Source organism: Puma concolor, chromosome C2 (assembly GCF_028749965.1).
Source record: "Puma concolor isolate L17-30 chromosome C2, mPumCon1.1.hap2, whole genome shotgun sequence".
NCBI classification, from domain to species: domain Eukaryota; kingdom Metazoa; phylum Chordata; class Mammalia; order Carnivora; family Felidae; genus Puma; species Puma concolor.
In genome coordinates this window covers 50,083,735-50,104,625 of record NC_141675.1, presented here as the reverse complement: position 1 = coordinate 50,104,625, position 20,891 = coordinate 50,083,735, and the positions used below count along the sequence as shown (strand labels likewise).

The following is a 20,891-nucleotide window of genomic DNA, read 5'->3' as shown; positions in this document are numbered from 1 at the left end:
CATTTCTTCATTGTTTCAATACACCAGTGGGAAGGGATTACTTCTTCCCTAGTTGAGTATTACTAAACTGGCTGTACTCTAAAAAATGTCGTTTTGTTTCCTGAACAAAAGAAGTAAGTGCTAGTTCTAAAATATTAAAATATAGTTAAACTTCAGAAGAAAATAAAAATACCTAGAGATATCATTCTTAATCTTTTTCATATATTTTTCTAGTCCTCCATTCTGTGTTTATATACACGTTTTACATAATAAAAATCGTATATTTAGTTTGTATCTTTTTTCTTTTTTTTAATTTTTTTTTTCAACATTTATTTTATTTTTGGGACAGAGAGAGACAGAGCATGAACGGGGGAGGGGCAGAGAGAGAGGGAGACACAGAATCGGAAACAGGCTCCAGGCTCTCAGCCATCAGCCCAGAGCCCGACGCGGGGCTCGAACTCATGGACCGCGAGATCGTGACCTGGCTGAAGTCGGACGCCCAACCGATTGAGCCACCCAGGCGCCCCAAAATATATGCTCTTAATTTACGGTTTATCAGCAGTGTGTGAAAGTTCCTGTGAAATCTACCCTTCGCTAAGTTACCTAGGTGCTTTGAGAGTAAAGGACAGGTTCTGTGCAAGGATGTGGCTCGGTACCACCCAGAGGCTCTTTCACTGTGAAGTTACCACTGAGTTCCACTTGCTTTTGTACTACTTTGAATGCACATAAAACTTAAAAAACATAAAAAATTGCATGGCTAATTTGAAATGATGGTTTTCCAGATGATTTTACTTACTAAGCATCTCTGTGTTCCTAAGCCAGAGGCCCTAACAGCTTCTGACAATGAGGAACATTCTCTAATTGGGAGAGTGAAGAATTCTGAACTTAGGCCTGAAATCTTTAGATGGTTTTCATCTGGCCTGAAACATGGAGCCGGTGGACAGGGCCTGACCTAGAGTTAGCTTGGGTTCGAATTCTGGTTCTAGCACAGCTGTATGATCTTGGGCATCTTGTCCAACTTGAATCTGTCTCCTTACCTAAATTTAAAATAAGAATACTAATAGATCTCCTTGCAGAATTTTCATGAAGATTAGAGAAGGTAATGTTTATGGTGTTTGGTAAATGGTAGCTTTTATAATAATGGCCTCACGAAGTGATGTGGCTCCCATGTTTGGTGTCAGTAGGCTGTCTAATTGGACTTGGGAGTCTTGAGGCAGAGATATATGCCATGCTTTTGCCCTGAGTTGGTCTCAATTTGGAATTATGTGGCTGGTGAGATTGAGGTGTGTGTGGAGACAGTATAGTGTACAACCTCTTTAGCATGTGACTTAATTAAATAAAGTTATATCCACCCAGTGATTGGAGTGGCCATTCACTTAACTTCTGGATATTGCATACTTATTTGTCCAAGTACGGGGAGTTGGCTCTTGGCCTATACTAGCTCATTTACCCTTCAGAAATACCCTATGAGGTGGGTGCTACAGGCTCCACATGAGGATATTTTAGTCTCAGGCCCCCTCAGTTGGGTTGTCAGATTTAACAAATAAAAATATAGGAAATTTTGCATGGGACATACTTATACTAAAAAATTTTTTGTTGTTTATCCAAAATTTGAATTTAACTAGGTGTTCTGTTTTACCTGGCCACCCCACCCGTAACTCCGCAAGGTCATGAAAGCTGGGACTCAGATTTTCCTCCATCTGACTCTGAAGCCCATGCTGTAGCCTGTTACTCTGTGATGTTTCTATAAGAAATCTGAAGTAGAACTCAGGTGTGAAAGGTGAGGAAAATGTCGTCAGATGGGGCTTAAAGTCGTTCACTCATTGTAAATTGAGAAGCTGAACTCGGAGACACTTTTCTTTTTCACTTGATTGGTGGAAGAGAATTTCCTATTAGGTCTAATGATTAGAAATTGGAGACATCTAATGAGGTACCTATTTTGTATGCCAACTACTGTGCTGGAACTAATCTGGAAAATGCCCAGTCTTTTCAAATGAGAATTTCAGGTAAGAAGTTAAAAATTCTAAAGCTGTATGGTTGTTGGGTGACCCAGTCAAAGGAAGCATCACCACCCCTTAAAGCCTGTTGACCTCGACTTTATACATGACCTTCTGCTGGGAGAACTCTGGGAAGTAACTAGGGGGCAATGTGTTAGTCATCCAGTGTCTCTGCCAACGCTAGAATAGGTGTTTCAAAGGAGTCTTTCAAATGGGCTGCATAGAGAATTATTTGCTGCTGCTGAAGAATTGGATATTTAATAAGGTGTAGATATTTCTGAACTCTAAAAAATCCTTGAGTTTTCCTTGGTGGTCAAATGCATACTCATGGGCCATGCCTGTTTTCTAAAAGCTCCCATCTGCTCTGTGGAGCTGCTGAGTGCTCACCATCCCATTCAGGATAAACCTGAGGCACTGCCCATCCCTGTGGTGGTGGGCTTCATGTTTGAGCCTTTCTAGGGAGGAGCCTGGGGAGCTTTGAGGGCTAGAGGGCCAGAAGCATGAAGAACCTATTGGGAGAAAACTCCCTATGGATGAGGAGGGGGAGGAGCAGTTTGCCCCCTTCCTCTCTCCTGACCCTACCTTGTGTTAGCATCACAAGATTGTGGTGGGGAATCTTTGGAAGGGAGAGTGAGGGAGATTTTTCCCAGCCTCCCTTGGGAGCACTTTGGCCTCCATCTCTTTCCTGGACGCAGTGAGAGATTGACCGAAAGATGCCTTTTGCTTTTCAGGTGGCTTTGGTTCTGGTAAGTCACAGGAATTAGAAACCCATCACTTTGCACAAATTTTGTGTTATGGGAACACTATTGTCTTTTTGTATAAGATTATCTGGTAGTATTAAATGTTTGAATTTAACAGGAGTGGGAATTTCTGAGATACCTCAAATTTGGGGGTACCACTCTACTTTCAAAGTACTGGTTCATTAAGACTAACCAATGAACCCCACTGCATTTCTGTGTTGATGTAAAGGATTTCAAGACTAATAACCATAGTATGATAATAATCATCATAATATAAAATAATTGATTCTAAGCACTTTATGTGTATTAAATTCCTGCAATAACATTTGAAATGGGAACTATTATTATGCCTATTGCGCAAATAAAGAAATCGAGGAGCAGACCATTTAAATAACTTGCCCATGGTCACACAGATGGTTGGTGGCAGAGTCAGGATTTGAACCCAGGCAGATGGGCTCCTAGACTCTTAACTGCTATTTTGGGTAGGTGTATATGTCTCTCTCTCTCTCTCTCTCTCTCTCTCTCTCTCTCTCTCTCTTTCTGTGTATATCAGATGCAATCTTGCAAGAAGGATCTCCTAATTATTTGTACTTGCACATACATCTTTGACATTCAGATTTCTCAGAGTGTTTAAGAGTAAACAGTGGGGTTTGCAAATTGGGTGAGGGGCAATTCAGTTGGGAAACAGGTGAATAGGAATGGAGTAGAGCTTGATGCCTCTGAGGAGAGGGATGGGTTAGTGATCTGGGCTATGTGGTCCTAATGGGAGTGGAGTAGAGGGGTTGATGCTGGCATGTACAGAATGGGTGGTAACGGGAGTCTCAGGGGCACAGCTGAAGCTGGAGAGAAGAAAATGGCAAGGGGCCCTGATAGTAGAGAATCCTGGAGTAAGGGAGTTAATGCTCAGGATGGAGAGACCTAGTTAGAGCTTTTAAATGCAAGACTACAGTAAATTGCTTTGTGAAAGACCTGCCTGCCTGTTTTGTCTGTCTGTCTACCTATCTCTGTGAAGAAGTTGATTAAAACATACAAGTAATTCTTATGTATATTTTAGGGAAAATTGTACTTTGATAATATGCTTGTTCATTCACTAAAAACTGGCTTTCTCAGACCCATTCTTGCTACTTCCCTTACCCACAGGCATGTGATTTTTACCTGAGAAGTAGCCTTTACTGCCAAGTATTTTGAAACTGTCACCTCGTTCAATCTAAGTTGGAAACATTCCAGTCTTTTCTATAATCATTGCTACGTTTGTGTGTGGAATAAGGACAAAAATCAAGGAAAAGCTTCAATGCTGTCAATAATATGTGCTCACCCTGACTGGCACAAAGTAGTGTACAGTGTAGAGGACCACAGATAGCTTATTTTTTAATGGCTTGTTTTTGCCTCCAATGGAGTGATGTTTGCTTCCGAGAGTGTGCGTGTCTGTGTGTGTGCTTCTGTGTGTTTCTCTGTGTGTGTGCATGTTCATTTTCTGCATTCAGCCTGCGTCACTACCATGGTAATCAGTGTTTCTCAATGGCCTCTGTAGGTGAGGAGGGTTTCTTTGATGGTTAAAGACCTACACTTCCCAGACATTAAATGTGCATAATGCCTGGAGGGTTTTAAGCCCTGCACTAAGCATGCATGTCTCATACCCAAAGTAGCCACAGCGCCTGCATTCCCACAATAGCGGCAGCCCTGAGCAGATGCTTCCAGTGTTCTTAGCTGGCTGTGCTTTTCAGTTTGGGACAAAGTTCTATAATCATATCTCATGGATTTATTTTCTCCACACTGTAAAGCCTGGATTGTGAAGATCTCCTCATGCCATAAAGGGCAGAATGAGCCAAGTTCCTGGGGCTGCTGAGGATTTCTTTGCCTTTTTTTTTTTTTCTTTTCCTTTTTGGAGATGTGTATCAGAAAAAGGCTTTGCCTTTAGAGAGAAATTTTACTGCTCTTGCCAATAATGTATAACAATATTAAATTTAATGGCAGACCTTGAAGTGTATAAAAACTTGAGTCCAGAAAAAGGTAAGAGTCATACTACTAATTTTAAGGTAAGTGTAATAGTCCTAGTAAAAGATGGTAAATATTTCTTATTTTATCTTATGTTTAATTAAGTTTAAATATTTATTTGAACTCTTGACAACATATTTGAGGTATTCTATTTCGATATGAGATGAAAAGGTAAAGTATTTTTGATCAGGCAAAGTGTTTTTTTCTTGCCAATGTGTACTTTTTGTAACAGTAGAATTTGCATGCTGATGAATTGGGAGTACATTGTAATAAAGTGGTCAGTGACAAAATCATTTGTATTCTTAGGTTACAAGTCAAGGATATAGATGTGCTTAAAAATTTTATGTGTCTGACACTTAGGAATAGTGAGTTTTAATTTTAACATTCCAAGTCTTATTCAGTTTGAAAATGACTAAAGCTGTATTTTAACTTTTTACAATAATCTGGACAGAATCATTCCCAATTTGTATCAATTAAAGATGGTCATGGATAGTAAAAATAATTAGCTTTATAAAATGACATGGTATAAGTACTCAGCATAGATAAAATGGAGGCAGAATCCATGTATCATGTTCTTAGAGTCTGTCAGCTCCTGTAGCATGAGAGAAACATTTGAAAGTGTGAGTTAGGAGATCAGAAATTTAAAATAGATGGACACTGTTCTTGAATTATAAGAAATATTCCTGCCTGTTCAGACAGAATAAATGACATGTCAAGAAATGTCTTCTAAACTTGTCTTCAAACTGAAATTCGTCTGTGATTTCAGATTATTCATGTGTGTCTACTCAAATGTGACTTTATCATGCCAGTGCGCTGAGAGCCTGTCTTGAGATTGTTGCTAGTTCATGGTATCAACTTCAGTGTGTCATGTTCACAGTAACCAGCCTTGATGCTTCCTTTTTATTCAAAATATAGATCATGGATGAGATTTCTGAGCATGACCGAGTTTTCTAAGCCTTGGAAGGATCTTTTATATAGAAATAGGTTAGGGTTTGGGGATTTGGTTAACTCAACATGCAGTTTGTCAGAAGGATTTTCCATTTAGAGTTTTGTCTTAATATGTTTGGCAACTCTTTCGTATGCTGAATATAGGAGTAAGTTGAAATGCACAGCATACTGTCAAGTTTCTCTTGCTTTGCACATCAGGGAAGTAATGATGAAAATGACTTCCATTACTTTGACCATATAATGATCTTTAAGACTGAATTAAAGTTAAAATGAAACAGTATGGACATTTGCAATGAGTTTTTCTAGTCATATATAAGCTTTTAAGGTAGATGAATTTAAGGTGTCTTGTTTCAGGGTAGATATTTTCACATACAGATATGGTCTTACCAGAGATTTTTTTTCATGAGCATATATTTCATCTGTTACTTAACACATTTTCAATTATTCAGGTTAATGATTCATTTTGCTGAGTGAAAAATTTTTCTCTACTGCCTGCCTATCTTGGTATTAATCTTACTGGATAGCAAGACTATTTTTAAAGAAATCTTTCTTCTGAATTCCAGAACAGTTTTAAATGATATGTCTTAGATTAAAGAGATCAATTCATTTTCATAGTGTGTTAAAATTAGTAGATTCTAATTTTCATCAAACCTGAGTTGTATTTATTATTGAACGATGTTAGTGGAAGTTGTTTCAAATGATGGGGATATAAGGTTGAAAAATGTTCTTTGAGAGCCAGAAAGACCAGAGAGAAGAAACCTGAGTTTTGATGCCATATCTGTAGTGGTAAAACTGTGTTAAGTGTAAAACTCATGCTTGCTCCTATATTGTGTGTATTTATGCATATACTTAAGGAAATACTATTAGCCTCAAAATTTAGTATAACATAATAAGCCTCTGAGTTGGAAGTTATCTCAGTGATTCTTACTACATTCAATATACTGTAAGATACTTGAGTTGCAACATAAAAACAGAAGTCAGCAGAAGCTTTAGGCATATAAGGCAAGCGTTTTTATAATCTTGTATGTCTATGAACCCCAACTTCCTTTTTAGCAACTAGGGATAATACTACTTCTTACTTCATAAGGTTATTATAAGAATTACTGGTATAATGCCTCTGAAAGCATTTGGAAGATGGAAGGACCACAGAAATATAAAATGACATAAATATAGAAATAAGGGTAATGCACATTTCATCTACTTTAATTGAAGAGAAATTTTATTTGTTCTGGAGTGCAAATAAAAAACACTTTGACCTAGAACCTTGGTAGCATCTGCCACTAATTTTCCCTTTGGCTTAGTATAACCTACATGACAGCAGGGTGCACACTGTGTATTGAATACCTTATGCTGATGTCAATGTAGGAATGAGTCCTAGATTTCTAGAGCAGGAAGAAACCATAGCAATCTTACTCTTTTAAGGAGGAAAAAACAAAACCAAACAACCAGGCTGTACATTTTCCTCTGTGACATGAAATAGATCTGTGGCTGGAATTGAGCCCTCTTATTCCCAGATGATGATGGCTGGACCTACTCTTTTTAATCATACAGATTTTTGCTTTTAGAAGATGCTAAGCATTTTAGATACTTGTGATTTCTCTCTTTATGTCATTTGAATTCTTTGTACAAGGGAGGGGAAAACTACTTTGTACAAGGGAGGGGAGTTTCTGTTGGAATCCATAACTGCTACTAGTTAATTGGTACAATCAAAGATGTATTGAATGCTTTATGTACAAAATGCTGGTAGGGGATATGAAAGTGAATAAAAGTATTAACTTTTTTTTCAGTAATTCATAGTATATTGCAAAGACATGCTTATATCAATGTAATTATGGTAGCACTGTAATAGAGGAATATATTCCAGTGGTAGCTTGAGCATAGAGAAGTAAGCAAAGGATTTCTGGAGGTTGAAACATTTGACTAAGCTTTGAAGAATAAGAAGGATTATATCTGGTAGATAAGCAAGGATTGAAGATGAAGAAGTAGGCCAGGGCCAGGTGTTATACTAAAGACCTCATAATCCAGGCTAAGAAATTTGAACATTATCCTCCTTCCCTCACCCCCCACTCCAAAGGAGAAGGTTTTAAGCTGGGGAGAGATTAATCTGATTTGAATTTCAGAAAGATCTCTCTGACAACAGTTTAGAGACTGAGGGGAGGGATGAAGCTAGAGCAAGGGAGACCAGAAGGCTCTTGCAGTAAATAGGTGAGAACACAATGGTCCCAAGTTTCTTAGCTTAGATCTTTCATGAGAAAACACGGGACTCTGAAGTCTACATTGCTGTCCTTTGCCCCTGATCAAAGCTGCTCTAGAATTCACCCTGCTTCTTCCTTCCACATTTTATCCAATCACTGTCTTGCAATTGGAATATATTAGCTACAAGTAGGTAATATTACCTGATGTGAAATTTAACATTTCCGCTCCAAGTTTCTGACCTCTTGTCTATTAGTATTGTGCCTGATTATGTACCTGTATTTCTTTTACAGACAACAGAAAATAGTTTTCCCAGGAAGCTCAGAGAACCCCAACTCAACCTTTTGTTTTAGGTTACAAGACATTGATTTGAATGTTGTCATGAAGCTTGCATAATCAGCTCAAATATAACATTAGAGTAGGGAGGTCAGTGATCATTTCTTGGTATTTAACTTTGTTAAAAATTATGATTACCCTATTTCACAAAAACGGTAAAGCTTATGATACTGTGTACTTTATTCTGTTCCATAGATCAATTAGTCTAGTTCTGAACTATCTAGTAGGGCAAGTTCTTTATCATTGTTCTCATTCAAATTTTTTTCTCTTTTCATGTGTTTTTTTGTTCTAGATGATTTTAGAAATAGCCTGGAATGTCCCCAAAGTAATTCTGTTAGGATTTTTTTTTAATTGGAATTGCATTGCATTTATGGAATAACTGAGGAGAATCACCAACTTTTTTTTTTTTTTTTTTTTTCAACGTTTTTATTTATTTTTGGGACAGAGAGAGACAGAGCATGAATGGGGGAGGGGCAGAGAGAGAGGGAGACACAGAATCAGAAACAGGCTCCAGGCTCTGAGCCATCAGCCCAGAGCCCGACGCGGGGCTCGAACTCACGGAGCGCGAGATCGTGACCTGGCTGAAGTCGGACGCTTAACCGACTGCGCCACCCAGGCGCCCCTGCGAATCACCAACTTTAAGACACTGAGTTTTGCCTTTGAGGAACAAAGTAGGACTCACCAAATTTTAAGTCTTTTTTCACGTCGATGAGGATTAAGAGTTTTCTTCATGTAGCTTGTTTACATGTCTTGTTAGGTTTATTCTTGTGGTTTCAGTTGGTATTATGAATAGATTTTTTTCAGTTACCTTTCTTTCTTTCTTTCTTTCTTTCTTTCTTTCTTTCTTTCTTTCTTTCTTTCTTTCTTTCTTTTTCTGGGAAAATAACTTTATTTGGGGGTGTGGGGTGTGGGCAGATGTATAGTCCCAGAATTTCTAGAATTGCTTCTTGGTGCCAGTGGCCTTCATGACTTTGAGCATGTTGAAGTGCACACTCTTGCTCAAGGACTAGCACTCGCCCACTGTGACAGTGTCACTATTCTGAACATCCCTGAATCGGGGACAGGTACACAGACATGTTCTTGTGTTTCTCAAAGCAGCTGTACTGTCAGATGTAGTGGAGGTAGTCTCAGGGGATGACGGTGGCCCTCTGCATCTTCATCTTGGTCACCACATCAGACAGAATCTGCCCTCAGATGGCATTACCAGTAAAGGGGCATGTCTTGTCAGTGTAGGTACCCACAGTGGCCTCCTTGGGAGTCTTGAAGCCCAGACCCATGTTTTTATAGTACCACGGGAACTTCTACTTGCCAGTTTCTCCAAGCAGGATTTTCCTCTTATTTTGAAAGGTGGTTGACTGTTTTTGGTAGGCACGCTCCATCTGAATGTCCACCATCTTCCGAGAAAAGAGTTACATTTTCTTATGTTTAAGAACAGTTGAAAATCTTTCAAAAAATTTTTTAATGTTTATTCATTTTTGAGAGACAGAGAGAGACAGAGCATCAGCGGGGAAGGGGCAGAGAGAGGGAGACACAGAATCTGAAGCAGGCTCCAGGCTCTGAGCTGTCAGCACAGAGCCCAGTGCGGGGCTTGAACTCATGAACTGCGAGATCATGACCTGAGCTGAAGTCAGACGCTCAACTGGCAACCACCCAGGTGCCCCAAGAGCAGTTGAAAATCTTAAACACAGTAGTATAAAAGAACTAGTACAAGAAGTATGATTTTATCTCTTAGCCCTCTTCACTTCTTTCCTAAATAAATTACTTTTAAGTCTTACTATCCTTTTTGTAGGGTTTTAGTGTTCCTTTCATATCTCTATATGATGTACTTACTCTACTACCTATCGATTTTTCAATTTTTGATATTCTCTATTGATTTTCTTCTACGGTAGATGAGGTATTAGCCCACTAGTAGCATCCCCACATCTCTTTCAGTTACCTTATTGGTTGGCTATCTTTGTAACTTTAACAATTCAGTTAACTTTTTTTCCTACTCTGCCAAATGGAAATACTCTACCTGTGACCATAGTACTCCCTTTACCCATCCTTTCTCTCACTTGTCTCTCTAACTTCTCATCATTACTCCTTCCATGTTTCAATCATAGGTTGATTTTAAAAGTTTAATATCAATAAGCAAAGTTTACATACTATGACTGCATAAAATTATGTTATTATGACTATATAAATGTTCACCAGAGCAAGTAATCACCTAATTTAATTTTTAATTGCTTAATTTTAATTAAGGGTACTGGTTCAGAACATGGTATCTGAAGAAAAGGTTGGATTCTGGAGATTTCTATACCAGATGATGGCATCAAATTCATTCGAAAAAACTGAGTACCTAAAAGTAATTTTGACAACTAGCAATGTTCATCAGAACTCAATGAGATGACCATAGTTGTTATCTCAGCTTTTGGGATGATGAATCTCAGGTACAGAGAGAAAAATAACTTGCCCTAGATCATACTGTAATTTTGTAATTAGTAGAGCTGACATTTGATCCTGTGAGCAGACTTTGGAGCCTGGACTTGCAGTCAGTCATGTTCTCTTTCTTAGCCATACTGTTACTTACTTGGAGTTGGTAATATAAATAGGCAAGAAACAATTGATTGTCTTCTCTGTTTAAAAGAAAAACAAAAAGCATTACCATTTCTATAAAGACCTCTTAATTTAACTTCTGCTTTCTGCATATGCTGTTCCCTTGAGTAAATAGACTTGCAAGTGAGTACTTATTGATTAAGAGACAAAAGACTTGTGAGGCAGATAAACAGGGTTTGGTGTAGGAAAGCAGTGGGGTAAGAATGCTTAGGGTGGAGCCAGATCATGCAAAGGTTTTTAATTTATTTTTAAGTTTTTTTCCCTCATGTTTACTTACTTGTTTATTGAGAGAGAGTCCTTGTGAGGGAGGAGCACAGAGAGAGAGGGAGAGAGAGAATCCCAAGTAGGCTCCATCCTGTCTGCACAGAGCCCAACACGAGGTTTGGTCTCATCAACTGTGTGATCATGACCTGAGCTGAAATTGAGTCAGACTAGCCACCCAGGTGCCCCTAAGCAAGGCTTTTAATATCCCCCTGAGGAGTTTGGGTTGGATCTAATGAAGAAGGAAAGAAGATGATAAGCTTTGGATTTGACAGGTGATATAAAAGTGGTATTTTAGGGAAAAAGACTGGTATTTTAAGGAAAAAAAAGTGGTATTTTGGGGAAAAAAATCCTGTGAAGGATTGATAAAGGGTCCTGCAATCTACTTGAGAAATTGGTTCAGGCGTATTAAGACCATGAACCCTAGTCATTGAGGTTTTGACAAACAATCCATTACTATCTCTAATTACTTGTCAACAACACAGAAGCTATCATGAGTGAGCTAGAGTTACTTCAGCCATCTCTTTGAAGAAAGGTAAATGATTGTTTCTATTGATCTGTTTAAAGAGTAAGTCATGGTTGTAGATGTGTGTAATATAAGGTTTTCATCTAATTCAGCGACTTGTTGATTCTTGCTTTTTAAAATCAATGTCAGTACTGTCTGGTTTTCCAGGTAACATGTGAAAAGAAAACTTGACATATACAGCCAGGGGTCTGAGGCCCCCCCTTCTCCCAAATGCAGATAGGAAATCAGAAGAGAAGGGACAAAATAAGACCCCCCCCTTTTTTTTTTTTAAATTTTTTTTTTCAACGTTTATTTATTTTTTGGGACAGAGAGAGACAGAGCATGAATGGGGGAGGGGCAGAGAGAGAGGGAGACACAGAATCAGAAACAGGGTCCAGGCTCTGAGCCATCAGCCCAGAGCCTGACGCGGGGCTCGAACTCACGGACCGTGAGATCGTGACCTGGCTGAAGTCGGACGCTTAACCGACTGCGCCACCCAGGCGCCCCATAAGACCCCTTTAAAGGACAGTTGTGTTACTCTCTTTTATAGTTTCTCTTTGCACATTTTTTCTCTCGTGTCTAAATTCATTCGTCATTATTTGCTTGTTTCTTTATTCTTTATTTTGAATGTCCAAAATTATACCTGCTGACTGTTTTTAAGAAACCAAGCAATATTGATTTATATTGAGTTCTAAGTAAAATTTCCCCTTGCCTTTCTCACTCCTCAGGTGTAACCACAGTTGATTCTTTTTCACATCTGGACTTACATTCTTCCAGGAGTGTGCATACTTATGTGGACACACGTACAGAGGAGCCACACCATACTTCAGGTCTCATAGGGAATTAAATTTTTATGTGAGCAACAAGGACAATGAAAAACATAAATTGTGTGGGCCATTTCATAACCTACCTTCCTATTGCTACTTGTTGAGCCCCCATATGAACACAAGATAGGACTTCAGCCTGGACTTAGTCACTAAATGCCTCTTATACTGTGAGCAATCTATTGGTGTTGAGGTTTTTTGTTTAAAAGATATTTTTAAATGTTTATTTATTTATTTTTTTTGAGAGAGAGAGAGAGAGCATGAGCGAGGGAGGGGCAAAGAGGAAGGGAGACACAGAATCTGAAGCAGGCACCAGGCTCTGAGCTGTCAGCACAGAGCCTGATGAGGAGCTCAAAACTACAAACCACGAGATCATGACCTGAGCTGAAGTCGGACGCTTAACCGACTGAGTCACACAGGTGCTCCCTGGGCACTCAGTCTTATACTGGTTGTGATCAGTCTTCCACAAAGTCCTCCTTTTAGTTTCTAACCTTCCTTGCCTTAGTTTTCTTATTTCCTTTCTCTTTTCACAGAAGTAGAATTTAGAATATATTTATTTATGAAGCCACATGTGAGTCCATGAAGATAAGGATCCATGGTTGGTATTACTTTGGCTCTGATGTATATTAGTTGTTAAGATGCTGGAGCAGTTGTCTGCCATTTATGTTGGGCTAGGGGATCTTTCTAGGATGCCTTCCACGATTTTTCTTGTTCAAATTCAGGAGAGTGTCATTAAGAACAAACCCAAAGTTGGGGAGCCTGCTTCAGATTCTGTGTCTCCCTCTCTCTCTGCCCCTCCCCCGCTTGCGCTCTCTTTATCAAATATAAGTAAACATAAACAAAAATAAGAACAAATCCAAAGCAACACAAATCACAAATATTGGCAGGTCTGGCAAAAGCCCTGAAGATCATAGAGAACGACAAACCGATGAATTCTAAAGTTGTCAATGATCAGTGGAAATAATGCCGTGGGACCTGGCTAACATTCTGTTTCTTTTCAGTGGGTGGATATCACCCTTACTTGAAGACAGAGTTCAGTTTTGGTCACTGCATTTAAAGAGGGTGGTGGAGAAAGTGGCATATGATAATGAGTAGCAGCAGAATGGAAAATGGGTCCTTTCCATAGGAACAGGTCAAGTTTAAGGGGCTGGATATAACATTTCTTGGTTGAACCACCCGGTTTTATAATTCTGTGGCTTCTAGTTATTGCTTTACTTTTTCTATTTTTTAATTTCTTCTTTTGACTAATATGCGTTTTTATTCCATTCCATTGCTTTATTGTGCTACTTTATTTTGTTTTGTTTTAGAGAAAGAGTGTGCATACATGAGTGGGGGAGGGGCAGAAGGGGAAAGAATCTCAAGCAGGTTCCACGCTCAGCATGGAGCCTGACGCAGGGCTCAGTCCCTCGACCTTGAGATCATGACCTGAGCTGAAATTGAGAGTCTGACACTTAACCAACTGAGCCACCCAGGCGCCCCTGTTCTACTTCTTTATCCTATACTCATTTATTATTGTCTTTTGGATGCAATTTTAAGTTGACACTTCTTTGTTCAATTTCTTTAATTTCTCATTTACTCAGCACTTAATTTATTTTCTTGTTTTTTATTCATAGTGCTATAATCTTCCCCCATTCTCACACACAACCTGTTCTGTTTTTTACTTTATCATTTCTTTGTTTCCTTGTATCCCCAGTGATAAAAGAGGGACGCTGGTATCAGGGTGAGCCCCAGAAGTTCTAATCCAGGGTTTATTCACTGCTCTGGTACAGTGGGGGGCACAATATGGAATCTGGAGTAAAATAGTAGCAGACAACTGAAAGTTCTAATGACAGGGGTGCCTGGGTGGCTCAGTCGGTTGAGCATCCGACTTTGGCTCAGGTCATGATCTTGCAGCTTGTGAGTTCGAGCCCCACGTCGGGCTCTGTGCTGACAGCTCGGAGCCTGGAGCCTGCTTCGGATTCTGTGTCTCCCTCTCTCTCTGCCCCTAACTCACTTGCATTCTGTCTCTGTCTCTCTCAAAAATAAATAAACATTAAAAAAAAAGTTCTAATGACAGCTTAATTTTTTAGGTAATCACCTGTGTCAATTTTTCTGGCACTCCTTTTCCTCATTTAAAAAATACTGATTCTTTGCCTTTCAAAGAACTGCGAAGATTAACGAGATGATGAGTGTGACAAGTCTTGCCCAGTGGTTGGTACATAAGCCTTAATTAAATGTTATATCTTTCCCTTAATCACACATACCTGCTCATTTTAGTATCTGTGACACACACACACACACACACACACACACACACACACACACACACACACACACACACACACCCCTTTCTCTCTGGATTGACAACCTGTATCAGTTTTCTTTTTGTCTTTTCCTCTGATTCCTGTATACTTACTCTTTTTGCCTAGTTACTACATACTCAAAACCAAAGTCAAATGTATGACAAAGATGCAAAATAAAAACATCAGGAAACAATCAGTTAAACAAATCCTTAGTTGATTTTAATTAGCAAGACAGATTATTTAGAGTATGTAAATGTGGAAATTTATTACTCTATTCTGATAATCACAGCTTACCCACAATACTTCATATCTCCTAAGAAGAACTAATATTTAATCATTTGTTTTAACTTCTTTCATGCTGTTTTTCAAATCAAAAAGTCGCCTGGCTTCTAATCACTTAGACAATTGCATAAATTAAGCAAACTGTCCCTTTACCAAAGATAACTTCTAAGTGTTATGTGTTTAGGATTTCCCACAGGCTGGAGGTTTTTTTTTTTAATGTTTATTTATTTTTGAGAGAGACAGAGACAGAATGTGAGTGGGTTGGGGCAGAGAGAGAGGGAGACACAGAATCTGAAACAGGCTCCAGGCTCTGAGCTGTCAGCACAGAGCCCAACGCGGGGCTTGAACCCATGAGCTGCGAGATCATGACCTGAGCCATGACGCTCAACTGACTGAGCCACCTAGACACCCCTGGAGAGGATGTTTTAAAAAATACAAGAAGAGGGCTTGTTTATCTGTGTTTCAAAAATTAAAAAAATGAGATACGGTTTGTTTTTACCTTACCTGACAGGCAAAGGATTAAAAAACAAACAAAAAACCCCAGATACGTAGTATCAGCAGAGGTATGTGAAAATGGGCACTTTTTTATACTGCCAGTAGGAATTTGAATTAGTGTTTCTGGATGGCAGTTTGACAGTAAACAAACCCTTTGGCTTGGTGGTTTTACTTTCAGAAGCTACTCCTTTAAAAGTACTTGCACATTTGGACAATGATCGGGTGATAGGAATGTTTACTGAAGTTGTTTTTTTTTTTTTTTGTAATAGCAAGAAAAGGTGAACAACCTAAATGTACACTAGTAGATAGGTTTTATTTTTAATTTATTTTTATTTTTTTATTTTTTAGGAGAGAGAGTACATGAGCAGGGGAGAGGGGCGGGGGGGAAGGGAGGGAGAGAGAGAGACAATCCCAAACAGACTCATACTGTCAGTGCAGAGCCCTGTGCAGGACTTGATCCCACAACGCTGGCATCATGACCTGAGCTGAAATCGAGAGTTGGACACCCAAACAACTGAGCTACCCAGGTGCCCCAGTAGATAGTTTTTTCCTTAATGCCTAAGTGTATGTGCATAAAAAAGGTAACGTAAGCTCAAAAGTTTATGCCTTGGACTAGTAGTACCAGTTATCTTTGACTATAGTATTCTGTATGATTTTCTTCATACTTCTTTGTGCATTTATAATTAACTTATATTACATTTATAAAAGATAAAAATCAAATCTGGTTAACAATCTGGCTACATAGAAAAAAACCAAACCACTCTTTTGCTGGCTCCCAGCTGTGCTCTGGTTAGGCCAGTGCTATTCTGAGACCCTAGAGGTGGTCTCACTGCTTCCAGCCTCTTCCTCTGGTTCAGTGTCTAATTGCTGTCTTTTGTTCTTTCCCAGTCCTTTTCCTTCAGTGTCGTCCTTTCCCGCTGTTTATCTTTTCTGCCTCTCCTTCCACAGCCTTGCTAGTTTACTGTCAAACCATTTACAACAATTTGTTCTTTCTTGAAGGCATCCTTTGTTTTTCTTGATATTTCCTTTGTCAGAAATATGATCTCTTCTGCCTCATTAGCACGGTAAACTCATCTTCTATGCCTCAGCTGTATTAGTTAAGGCAGTACTAGCTATTGTAACATTATTAAATCTGTGTATTTCTGGGGCTTAAGACACATTTCTTGCTGCTTTCACAGGTGTTCCTGGATGAGTGGCTCTCTTCCAGGTGGTGATTCAGGGGCTCAGGCTCCTTCTATTTTGTGGTTCTGCTGTTGTCAACATATGACTCACAAGGTTACCTGAGGTGTGTCTCCTTTCCAGGCAACCGAAAGGGGAAAACAAAATAGACAGTCCTGTGCAGATTTTTATGAGGAAGTTTTTAATGGGCAGTGCCTAAATTCTATTGGCTAGAGCCTAAGCACATGGCCAGACCTAACCACAAAGGATCCTGGGAAGTGTAGTCTGGTGTGTGCCCTGGAGGAAGAGGAAATGAATTTTGGTGAACACATAGTAATTGCTGCCTATTAGGCAGAAGCTTAAATCCTAGTTCCAGCCCTGGCTGTGTGTTGGTATGAAGATTAAATTTTGAGGCATCAGACATGAAATAGCTTCATGAATTCTGAAATATTGTACAGATACAAGAAGGACAACTTCATGAATACAGATCTCACTGTTTTGCTTTTTTAAAAAAGTGTACCTGACATGTAGATTAGACCAGTAATTGGCAAACTATACCCTGTGGGCCAGACCTGGCCAAATGCCTACTTTTGAAAATAAAGCTTTATTGGAACACAGCCATGCTCAATAGTTTATGTATATTATAAGGCTGCTTTTGCACTACATGCAAAGTTGGTTGAATGCCACAGAGACTGTATGGCCTGCAGAACCTAAAATGTTTACCATCTGGCTCTTTACAAAGTTTGCCAACCTTTGGACCAGACTGTGAGTGTCTGAGGTCTTATTCATTTGTGTTTAGTAGTGTCTGAGATGTAGCAGATGCTCAGGGAATCTTTACTGAGGGGTTGAAATCTCTTTTTAGAGCTCTGTAGTTCAAAAATTATGCAGCTGGAAGGCAGTTTCAGGAGGAGAGATGCCTCTCCACTAAAGTGGATGAACACTGTAGGTTCCTTTGCACTCTTTGAATAGCTAAATGGCCACGATAATCAGGCACCCTGAGTTCAGTCCCAGCTGAATCCCCTCTACTGTGCTGCCTTTGCCAGGTTCTTTTCTAAACATAAGTAAATGCCCCTTCTCATCATTATAATTGGAACAGTCACCAAACAGTCATCATTATAGCACATCATTATTCAACTCATTATGGTTGGCAAATATTAAACAAATGATTATTGCAGGGAGTAAAGGGCAGAGTAATGGACAGTTGACTAAGAAATGCTTTCATATTGTAAGTGCACTGTCTTCATTAATGTTTATTTCTGCTTATTACATAGACTGGCTTTTGCTAGCTTGAAGATATAACAGCCTGAACAATGGCAGTGCAAATTTGATGGTAACTCTTTTTCTCTAATGATCGGCAAAATAAGAGTTTCTCTCAGCCAATCAATACAAATTCAACATTTAACATGTAGAGGTATAAAGCTAGATGATTGAGGGGAAGTTTATTGAGCTAACATTTATTGATGCTTGGTAGCTGTTATGCACATGCACTATACCTGGTTCCAAAGATGGTCAGGTAAATAAGCCCATTGTCCCTGCTTGAGGCATGTGTAGCTTAGTGACAGAAGATACAAAAAGGATGGGCACATATCTCCTTACCTTTGAGAGACAGGGAGAATTTTGCTGGGAGTTACTTTTATAGATAGTTAATATCTGGAGTAGCAGTCTCTTTAACTGTAATAATCAGAAGGTTGAATACTTTGGCTGGTTTATGGAAAGTAAGGAAGAGGGGCAGAACAAGAGAGAGAATAAGGGAACAAAAGGTTTCAGCAGTTGGTTAATGATAGAACTGGGTCAAGATTTACTTTTCCATGCGTATTCTTAGTTACCCAAATCTGACCAAAGGCACTTGCCTAAATTGATTAAATCACATGTTATGAAAGAGGTGTTTTTGCAGCTATGTTTAGTACACACAAACTTGTAGCTTTCTCTTTCGTCTTTTTGTTTGGAGCAGTTGGATTTTAAAAGGATGCCAAAACACAAGGTATATACTTAGAAAATCTTTGTAGAATTTAGCTGTTCAGGTATATTGCTCTAAGAAATTTGCAGAACAGGGACAATGTCCTACACGGAGTCCATGCTCAATAATTGTTTATTGATAAAATATTTCGAGTTTTGCAGTTGGAATGAAAGATTTACTATCCCTTTTAGTTACAAAAAAAGGGAGAAAGAAATATATAACATAGATGATCAATGAGGGGCGCCTGGGTGGCTCGGTTGGTTAAGTGTCCGATTTCAGCCCAGGTCATGATCTCACGGTTTGTGAGTTTAAGCTCCACATTGGGCTGACAGCAGAGCCTCCTTCGGATCCTCTGTCCCCTCTCTCTGCCCCCCGCCCTTTTTTCAAAAATAAATAAACGTATAAAAAATTTAAAAAAGCAATGAATAGTTCAGAGTTCTCACTGGGGTGGAGATATTTGGTTGCAATGCATTCTCTTTTCTTTCTTGCCTCCTACTTTGCCGAGTCTCAGGATTATCATAAAAGGTTTTAGATTATGGCAGTAGTTCCTCTAATTCTGGTGAAGGTCTATATCTTAAGCTTATCTAAACAGTACTTTTAAGGTCTTTATTGAACTACACAGGTGATAGGCCCCCCAGCTGGGATATGGAGGATGACAGCTCCAATTTGGGTCAGCTGGTAGGCTTTCTCTATAAATTCTGCTGATTCACTGAGGGGACCATCCTCCCCTGTTCTTCAACATGCCAATTGTTCATGTGGCATTATGTTTGAAAACTGCAGGCAGATAGGGATTTGGGCTATATGGAATGTTCTGCAGAGCACATCAGACCTGTGTTATTTGGTAAATTTCATATGAAATTGAATTACCTGTGAAGTCACCCTAGGGGAGCCGCTCATTCTAAGGTAACATAGGAAAAAGAGAATTGTCAATTTGTTTTCCAAGAAGTGATTTTTTTAAAAAAGGAACATGTTGATTTTCTTTAAATAATGTAAAATCCAAATGCACAATGAGACAAAACTCATGAGACTAATATGGGAAAATAAGTAGAAGAATTATTTTAGCCACCCAGCCTCACCACTAGACTCCTGCAGTAGTTGAAATAATTTAGCTAAAGTTCAGGTGCAGCTGTAGTTAAGAGTACCTCTGATATTAGGATATTAGGAGAGAATATATGTTTCTTGGGGACAGAAACAGTATATTTTCCTTCATAAATCTCTACATTCTTTAGTATAGTGTTGTGTACACGGCAGGTTTCTAGGGGCTCAACTATTGAAAAAGCCTTATAGTATGAGGCCTGCTATCACTGGCTGGGAATAGCCTTGGAGTTTTCTGCTGCAGTGTCAATTTCAGATGCCTTTAGTTTCTGCAACATTCTTAAGAATTTCAGAATTTGTGCCAAGAGCCAGCTTGGAGAGACAATAGGTCGCTAAAAGTGGCTGTTGGCTTCTGAAAAGAACAATAGTTTACCCAAAAATGGTGTGTTCAGATGGCCACAGGTCTGCACTTTTAAGAAAAGTCTGACTTTTGGGACACCTGGGTGGATCAGTCGGTTAAGCATCTGACTCTTGGTTTGGGCTCAGGTCATGATCTCGCAGTTCATGAGTTCAAGCCCCACATCAGGCTCTACGCTGACAGTGCAGTGCCTGCTTGGGATTCTCTCTCCCTCTCTCTCTCCCTCTCCTGCATGTGCATGTGTCCCCTCTCTCTCTCAAAATAAATAAATGAACTTAACAAAAAAAATTCTGACTTTTGATTGTGTTCAGCCTATTAGGCCCTGAGGACCATGACACAGAGTGGGCAGCACCTTGATCAGGTGTGGGTGCTTTCTTGAAGGATCCATACATTCTAGAATATTTCTGGCTCCCCCATCCATGGGTATAGGTAATGAAGTGAAGAAATGCTTTCCATGTTAAGTAAGTCACATAGTAGGCCCTTGGCATACCAGTGTCAAATGAAGCAGAAGGGTCTTTCCTCTAATGGTTGACTGATGTTTGAAAGGGATTACGTGTGAATAACACCTCACCCCTGGCTGGTGCTGAGGAGCAGTAAAAGAATATTCTGCAGTTTAAAAAAATTTTTTTAAATTTATTTTTGAAGGAGAGAGAGAGACAGAGCATGAGTGGGGGAGGAGCAGAGAGAGAGGGAGACACAGAATTCGAAGCAGGCTCCAGGTTCTGTGCTGTCAGCACAGAGCCTGACGCGGGGCTTGAACCCACGAACCGTGAGATCATGACCTGAGCCGAAGTTGGACGCTCAACTGACTGAGCCACCCAGACGCCCCAGAATATTCTGCAGTTTAGAGCTCCAGAGGGCTCCTTGGTTCTTCAGATGTATCCCTTGTTA

The 20,891-nt window shown here is 39.4% G+C and overlaps 1 protein-coding gene and 1 pseudogene across 8 annotated transcripts in view; one reads left to right on the top strand and one right to left on the bottom strand.

Annotated features, from left to right (window-relative positions):
- The window catches only part of PLCH1 (phospholipase C eta 1), a 221,855-nt gene that overhangs the window by 56,880 nt on the left and 144,084 nt on the right, over positions 1-20,891 (top strand). Inside the window, exon 1 of one of the 8 annotated variants that reach the window (XM_086674571.1) lies at positions 4,226-4,726. The exons of the other annotated variants lie outside the window; for them this stretch is intronic. Coding sequence (XP_086530697.1) covers positions 4,684-4,726 — 43 coding nt within the window. The 5' untranslated portion in view covers positions 4,226-4,683. Of the gene's footprint in view, positions 1-4,225; positions 4,727-20,891 lie in introns of those variants that run through there. 8 annotated transcript variants of the gene reach the window in all.
- LOC112849377 (small ribosomal subunit protein uS17 pseudogene) lies at positions 5,297-9,582 on the bottom strand (annotated as a pseudogene).